The following is a 7971-nucleotide window of genomic DNA, read 5'->3' as shown; positions in this document are numbered from 1 at the left end:
TTTAAGTCTGCGATCTGGCTGCTTAAAAGGTTAGAAGACAATTCTCACATGGCTTTTGAGTATTTACAGCTGAGAGGCTACACTGCTCTTTGTTTCTGTACTTCAAGTGTTGAGGGCTTTGTGCTGGGTGAAGGAATATTTCCAAGTGTGCTTCTACCCTGGAGTGGCAGAAACATGATTATCACTGTTTGTTTTTTTTCCTAACCACCACTCTTCTTTGAACAGTTTTCAGGAGATTCCGATGCAGGAAAAGCTATCTCAGTCTGGTGGCTGAGCTGAGAGCTCAGGCACAGCGGCAACAGGAGGAGGCAGAAAGGGAAAGATGTCAACAACTGGCAATGGAAGCAGAAGCCCAGAGTGAGTCTCTTCCCCCTCCCACTTCCACCTGCATGGGCACCTTGTAAGCTTGTTGTAGGCTCCAGGTGATGATGGTCTGTCTTTGGCTCTTGTGGGACTGATGCAGTGGGCAGAAAGATGCTGACATTTCTGCCTCTTGAAAAGGAGACTTTCTGGGGAGCTGAATTTGCATGGTAAAGGTCATTTGCCTAGTTATGTTGGGAGAAAAGCCAAGCTGTGTCCTTCCCTTCCACTCTGTACAGAAGAACTTTGATCATGGCTGTATGCCTGGATGTAAGCTTCCTAATGGCATGCAGAGTGGGAGTTGACAGTGATTATGAGGTTCTTTGCCTCTTTTTGCCTCTTCCCAGACTCCTTGGCTGAGGAGAAATGGGAAAGGATTGAGCTTCACAAACTTGTGTTCTTGATTCTCTCTATTCCTAACATTTGTTGTCTATGCCGAAAAGACAAAGTCTTTCCTCTCCTCCAAGGGTGACAGCATACCTGGGGGGATTGATCTCACAGATCTTGGATTGTAGATTTCACCTTCTTCTCCCCTATTTGCAGAACGAATCTCCTTCCCAGTCCCCGTGCCACGGAAGAGACGCCCTCTGCCTTGTCCCCGTCCCCAGACTGCACCTGACACGCTATCGCAGCCACCCGTGCCACGGCCACGCAGCAAGCTAACAGAGGTATTGGCTCTGCTTGGGGGTCTCTTATCCAGGTGTGTTGGTTCCCTGCTGCTTCCAACTTCTGCACACACCTGTTCTACTAGAAGAATGTTGTCTTGCTAGTTATCAGAAGTTAAAGTCCTTTTCTAGTGTCATTAATTAAAAAGCATGGTGAGGGCGGGAAGAAGGACATGAGTCAAGTGGTTGGCACCAGAATCTTTTCAATGGTACCCAGTGACAAAGCAAAGAGTAATAGGTACAAACTGGAGCACAGAAAGTTCCATACAGACGTGAGAAAAATCCTCTTTACTGTGAGGGTGACAAAGCACTGAAACAGGCTGCCCAGAGAGGTTGTGGAGTTCCCTTCTCTGAAGAAATTCTGTATCTGTCTGGACACTTTTCTGTGCAATGTACTCTAGGAATCTACTTTAGCAGGGGGATTATCTGATTCTGTGACCTGTGAGGAACTGAGCAGTGTCTGGTAATTTTGACTGATCTTTTCTAAAGCCACATAAGAATGGGATCTACCACAGTGATTGCTTCAGAGTGTCCCTGCCTCTGATCTTGCTTTCATTGCTGCTTTCCCCTTCTCCTCGTTTTCAGTTTACTCCTTTTGATAACTTCCTGCACCTATCTGGGCCTCGCCCTGTTATGGGGACAAAGGAGCAGACAGGAGAAGAGGCGAAAATGAAACAACTCAAGAGAGGAGCAACTCTCCGCTGGTTCAGAGAGACACAAGCCCAGAAAGTCATGCAGGACGATGGGGCTTTTCCAAGCTGGCTATATGGGATGATCAGCCGAAGGTCAGTATGCTGGACGCTCTGGTCACAGCTTGGGCTGTGGCAGGCAGGTAGAAGCTGCTGTTTCCTTAGGAAGAATGCATAGGTTAGATTGCCCTGGATTTGCTTCCTTAAGGAATGGGAACGGCATGCAAAACCTTCACTTCTAGACTGTGGACTACAGACCATCAAAAGGAAGTGTGACGTTCCTTATGAAAGGATGCAACGGTGAAACTTTACATGGTTCTAAGGAAGGTCGGGGAAGGAAGGAAGGGAACTCATAGGAAATAAACTGTGAGTTCCTAAGCACTGATCAAGTGCAGGAAACGGATTCTGGGAAAGTTCTTGAGGAAATACACATTTGCCATGTTCTAGACTATTTGCATAGACATGATATTGAATGAAGGTGAATTTTTGGTCTAACTTATTATGAACCTCATACCTCTCAGTTTAGGTGAAATTACAGAAGAATACAGAATTTAGTATTCATTATTTTTAAAAGTGTTAAGAGGGATTTTAGTGAATAACTGGTGGCAAGAGGCACCAGAGCCCCTAGGTGTGGAAATAAAGTCATTTTGTTGATACTTTTTGTCATCTAAGGAAAGTGCAGTGTAGGTGAAATTTTACATACCTTTAGGCTGAGAGACACATCCATGTCCTCCTACCTTCTTGGAAAAGAGATGACTGCAAATTCTCACTTTTTTTTGAGAAAACCCTTATTTAAATGCCTGAAATTTTGCTACTGAGAACTCACATTTTACTATCTTGGCCAAGCCCAGCACTATTCCTTTCCAGGCATTGTGACAATCAGAGAAAAGCTAATTAAAACAGTGATGAGATTGGAGCAAGGCTGTGGAGCTAGACAGGAGATCTCAGAGTTTCTAGCTAGTTTTCTGTGGGTGCAAATTCATCTGTTGTATTGGATTCTTACCAACTGCAAGTGTCCCTTATTTAGGGAAATTTCAGTGGTGGTTCTGGTGCCAAACGTGCCTGTCATTTGAGCACTTTTGTCATCTCTTTCTGTCTGTAACTTTTTTCTCTTACGACCAAAGGAGTCTTGCAACTTTATTAGATCACAAGTTGCTGGATTTTGCTGGCCTGTCAGTGTGAACATTATTCAGAGACATTGCATAGCATCTTAGCTGAGTAAAGGACACTGGCAGTAGCTGACAGTATCTTTAGTATCTGCCTTTTTTTCAATAGATAATTAACAAGGCCCTCGCCTGAGTACTGCTTTTGTCCACAGAGTCAAGAATGCATGAAAACAATTAGTGCATGGGAGACTAAGCTGTCAGAGCTCAACTATAGGCTAGCGACAAGTACTTCACAATGGAAGACATAGCAGGTTCTTTGCCTGCAAATCCTTCCCAAAAACACCGAGGTTTTAAATTCTTATTAACTGATGCTTCATGGTGCTGGATTTAAGTCTCTGTGCAGTAGTATAACATGTAACAGAGCAATCAGAGCAGTCTCAAATTGCATTGGTGATTTACAGTCACCTTTAACCTAGAGCAAGCACAGAGCAGTGCTTTGTCCTTTGGAAAGAGAGGGAGAAGACTTCTTTCCAGCAGGAAGTAGAGAGCCAGTGCTGTAATCCCACTTGGTATTTTCCAAGGTACTGAGTTTACCTTGTACTGGGCACCACTAACCCATGATTTCTTCCATCAACCCTCAAACCTCAGAAATGCCCATGTGCCTAACCTCCTCGTCTCAGCAGTGCTTTTTTATATGCTCTGTGCTAGGAAGTTGTTGCTATTGCACTCAGCAGGCTGCTGGAGCAGGTTTGGAGCAGCACTGCTTGGAAAGGCTTTGTCTGAGAATGCTCCATCTCCTGAGCGTGCTGCTGTATCCCTGAACCAGCAAGCCAGAGTTTGGAAACGTCTAGCCAGGAACTGTTGGGCAGATGCTGCTGCCCTGTGGACGAGGAACACTACAGTGGTAGCAAATTAGATAGACTGGGAATCTCTGCACAGAGGCAGCTGTGCAATTTCTGCTGAAAAATTCTTTCTGCTTCCAGGGAAGCTGAAAACTTGCTGATTGCCAAGCCTTTGGGTTGCTTCCTTGTTCGGATCAGCCAGAGCCGACCAGGCTACACCCTGACGTACAGGTAACAAACCTTGCGGAGAAGGAATATGAAGGTCCTAAACTGAGCTGTTCACGGATAGAGGAGTTAGCATTCTATGGAGAAGAATCTGCTTAGCATGGTGCTCAGTATCTCCTGTTGTGGGTGCCTCAATCTGAAGTAGCAGACAGGAGGCTTGCAGTCTCTCATTTGCCAGAAACCATGGTGCACTGTTGCTGCTCCAAAGCATGCAGCAGGGTGCAGGTCCTGCTTTGGGTGAGAGGGAAAACTGGTTAGAAGAAACAGTGACTGAAGCACAGGAGACTAGAAGAGGGCCAAAAAGAAGCAGTCAGAACATGCTGCAAGGTGTTGATGGTAATACAGTCTTAGACAAGGGGTAGTGTGGAGTTGTAATGTGGGCAGTGAGCCTGGGAAGCAGTACAGTCTGCTGGAGTTTGGATCCTGCTGCCTGGGTTCTCCAGCACTGACTTTGGGGAAATTGCTGCTCTTCCAGCAAATGATAGCACAGTGTGTGATGGTGCAGCATAGAGTGTCTCCTGCATCTTTGCAGTATTTGTTACTGTAGCTTCTGATCACACCCAGGCTCTAAAGACAAGTGCAGAAAGTGATGACTGAGTCTTAGAGAGAGACTGTGGCCCCATGCCATGACCATTTCTGCCTGTCTGTCTGTCTTCCCAGAGGTGAAGGCCGCTGCAGGCACTACATGATAGAGATGCAGCCCAATGCACGCTATGTGATCCTGGGGGAAGACCGGGCCCATACCTCACTCACTGAACTGGTGCGGTATCACCAGACTGTGGGCATTCAGCCCTTCATGGAGATACTGACTGTTCCCTGTGGGCAGGTGAGTGGTGAGGATCTCCATCAGGGAAAGGGGCATGGACTGTGCACTGAACTAAGAAAGTCACTGCTGCGCTGTCTCTGCTCTGAGATCCTACTGGAGGTATCCAATTTTAGCCAAGCAGCTTGGCCTCTTCCGCATATACCAGCAAACATAAGCAGCTGGGTGCTGAGGAGTCCTGGGGTATCTGAAGCAGCTCCTGTGGATGGATGATATCCCCTGCCACAAGCTGATCGCAGCTGTTCACTGATGAATTTTCATCAGAGCTGTGCTGCTGGGGCTGCGTGTAACATCTGCAAACCACTGCTGAATCCACTCTTCTTTCCCTCAGAAAAGCAGTGAGAGTCTGGATTATGAAGACCTGGAGTGCCTCACACTGACACACTCCACAAGCACAGAGGAGAGCCTTCCCAAGGAGCAGCCTTGTCCTCCAGGACCTCCCACTGGCAAGTCCACTCTGCAGGCAGAAGCAGCTACGATTCTCAGACCCCTGTGGTTCAGGAGGACAAAGAATTACGAAGAGCAACAGAGCCTGGACAAAGGCAGAGAAAAGCAAAAGTTAAGCAAGGAGGGAGACAACCAGCGGGCTTTTCCTCGCCTTCATTCTTCCATACGCATGGCAATGCAAGAAATCCAGAAGGTAAGCAAGGATGTCATAGCTCTAGTACATACAGCTACTGTGAGATGTGTGAAGCTGACCTGTCTGGTGGCAGGAAAGAGGAGACTTCCACAAATAGTGCTCCTGGGTCACAGGTTTTATTCAGTGGTCTTGAGATAAAGACTATGTTCACTGGAAGTGCTAGGCTGAGAGAGAGCCTGGCTCACTGACATGCCCAAAGAGATGACCACAACACGAGGGGCTAAGATGCAGCCAGCAACCCACTTCATGTTCCCCTAACACTGTCTCTTCTTTCTGCAGTCCTCTTCTGCTTCCTTGAATGGCTTTAGCTGCAGTAAAGCCCTCCACGTTGAGGATGCACAGCCCAAGTGACAAGGTAAGACGAGACTACACACAGAAGGACAGACAGCAGCTGCAGCTTCCCCAGGAAATGGAGAGCTAAGGGGATCTTTCCTGTCCTACAGAATCCACTCAGAGCATCTCCCGGCCACCAACCATTTAAAAGCAGAACAGGAAAAACAGGGCAACTGCTAGCTTTTGTTCCAGAGCTGCAGAGACCAATGGCAGAGGGAGACCAGGAAAAATGGGAACAATCAGAATCAGTTTGGGCTCCCAGCACCTCTGGTACATGGTGTGCTTTCAGTACAATAACAAAGCTGCTGGAGGGAGCCCACAGTTTGATAGAGGCTGCAGTCAAAAGGCTTGGGGCTGGATGGGGTACTATCAGAAAGCATATCTGCACACTGCAGTAATCAGCTACAATTGCTTAATGTGTGGAGAGAGGCATGTATCAGAAGCAGATGCTGGATGGAGAGCCCTGGGGGAAGCAGAGGCAGTGAACCAAGGGAAGACTGAGAACATGAAAAAAGACTTTGAGCAAAGGTTTTAAAGGAGGTCTCCACAGCTGTAGACACAGCTGGTTACTGAGACTCTGATAAACTAAGCAAGTTAAAGAAGTATATGAAAGAGGTCCAGGAAGGTCCTTCTGACAGCTGGTTGTGTTAATTTTCTGGAACATGGAATGGATGCTCAGCACTCTCTTGCTGCCAGTGGGCTCTGCTCCTGCCCCATTTATTTGCTGAAGCCCAGAGGAAGCAGCCTTTGTGCTATTATACACTTTTGGAGAAACAGAGATTTGTAATGGATCAGTGTGAAAGAGGTCAAACAAGTGTGCTGTTGGCTATAGACACACTGTGGGACTCAGCCCTGCACAGGTTTGCCAGAGCTTCCTGTGTGGTTCAGCTCACAAAAATTCATGAGCTGGTCACAGCAAAAATTTTTAGCTGGGATCGATCTAGTCTTTCCCTTGGTGCCTGAGAAAGGCCTATCCTTGAAGTATTTGACTCATTCCTTTCCATTCTCATTCCATTCATTTGCTTCATTCCTTTATATGAGTGTTAATGTACCCAGAAGGATCTGAGATGAGGTAGAAAACAGGAAACTATGCAGATGCTTAGATGATTGCAAGCATGTTGGACTGGGATGTCCCTGTGTCCTTCACTGAGTTGTGTTTCCCAACTTTTTGCAGGTCAGAGTGGCTCAGCCATATGCTCCTCCAGTGTTGCTGGGCCTTGCACAGCTGGGTGAATATATGCAGACATACAGCAGCCTTTTTTATTACACATTTTTTGCTGCACTCAGCTGGGACTTTACCTTTGGACAGGACTCCTGCAGAAGTGAATGTTCTTCAACACTTGGATGGTCTCAGTGGCTGAGACTGCAGCACATGGACCATCCTGTCAAAGGGGATAAGATGGGAACAGTCACACTCTGCCCGGATTCGCAGTGCCTGACGGCCTGTGTGTCATTACTTTAACATGCCTGGAGACCCCCTCACCTGTTAACAATCACAAACTGGATACTGCAATAATGTGTTCACTCACAGCTACCTCTACTGATTTCCTACCTGTTTCTGTTCAGGTATTCCCTGTTTTCTTTTATGGTTCTATCTATCTGCTGCCCTGGGTGCTAAGGGAAGCTGGGCTTGAGTGGTAAGGAATGAAAGTGCTGTGTCCATTTTGTTGAATGCAGCAGTATTTGAACATGAACTGACACGAGACCAGATGTATGTGCACATGGAATTTCCTGCCCAGTGTCATCCTGGCTTGCTGCCTCCCATCCCTCCACCAGAGCTCAAGTGAGCTTTTCTTCTTCATCTGCAAGCATGGGAAGCATCGCGAGTTTGGGCTGCAGAATATGCTTCTGTACACTGAGGGGAAAGAGCTTGGGAAGATGTTAAGGCAATGCTACTTGATATGTGTTTTCTACCTTTTAAAAAAATCTCTTAATGTTTTTACAAAAAGCTCTGTGATTTCTTTGTGCCTGTTACCTACAGTCAGTTTCACCATGAACTGCAAAGGAAGAACAGCTAACAGCTCCTGTGAACAGTAAATACAGGATCTTTTCAGTAGGAGAGTAATTGGCAGCAGGGCTTCACCTCTGAGTTGCTCAGAGTCAACCTGTCCATGCCTGCATAAGGACATGGATGGTAGCTGAGATACAGGGCTACTTCTAAATGCTGGCACCAGGGAGTTTTCTTCTCGTGTGCTAGCGTCAGGGTCCTAGCAAAGACTCCGTATTGCCTCTTCTGGGACATTAAGGTAGGTGACAGCCTTAACACTGTCACTTGAGTCTGTGCCAGG

At 46.9% G+C, this 7971-nt stretch overlaps 1 protein-coding gene across 1 annotated transcript; it reads left to right on the top strand.

The window, feature by feature from the left end:
* Nucleotides 1–54: 54 nt before the first annotated feature.
* Nucleotides 55–7631, top strand: LOC104914815 (SH2 domain-containing protein 2A-like). The gene is made up of 8 exons (XM_010725293.3): nucleotides 55–357; nucleotides 904–1028; nucleotides 1611–1810; nucleotides 3804–3893; nucleotides 4548–4713; nucleotides 5042–5350; nucleotides 5630–5705; nucleotides 6858–7631. The coding sequence occupies exons 1-7, from the start codon at nucleotides 339–341 to the stop codon at nucleotides 5699–5701; spliced, it is 981 nt and encodes a 326-aa protein (XP_010723595.1). The 5' UTR covers nucleotides 55–338; the 3' UTR covers nucleotides 5702–5705; nucleotides 6858–7631.
* The last annotated feature ends 340 nt before the right edge of the window (nucleotides 7632–7971 follow it).

Source organism: Meleagris gallopavo, chromosome Z (genome assembly GCF_000146605.3).
Source record: "Meleagris gallopavo isolate NT-WF06-2002-E0010 breed Aviagen turkey brand Nicholas breeding stock chromosome Z, Turkey_5.1, whole genome shotgun sequence".
Taxonomy (NCBI): domain Eukaryota; kingdom Metazoa; phylum Chordata; class Aves; order Galliformes; family Phasianidae; genus Meleagris; species Meleagris gallopavo.
The sequence above is the reverse complement of the archived record's forward strand: the minus strand, read 5'-3'. Positions and strand labels throughout refer to the sequence as shown.

Bases quoted from the DNA above. Each gene is read 5' to 3' on its own strand.
- LOC104914815 (XM_010725293.3), top strand. The intron at 1,811-3,803 runs GTCAGTATGCTG...TTCTGCTTCCAG, and splicing joins TATGGGATGATCAGCCGAAG to GGAAGCTGAAAACTTGCTGA. The intron at 4,714-5,041 runs GTGAGTGGTGAG...TCTTTCCCTCAG, and splicing joins TGACTGTTCCCTGTGGGCAG to AAAAGCAGTGAGAGTCTGGA.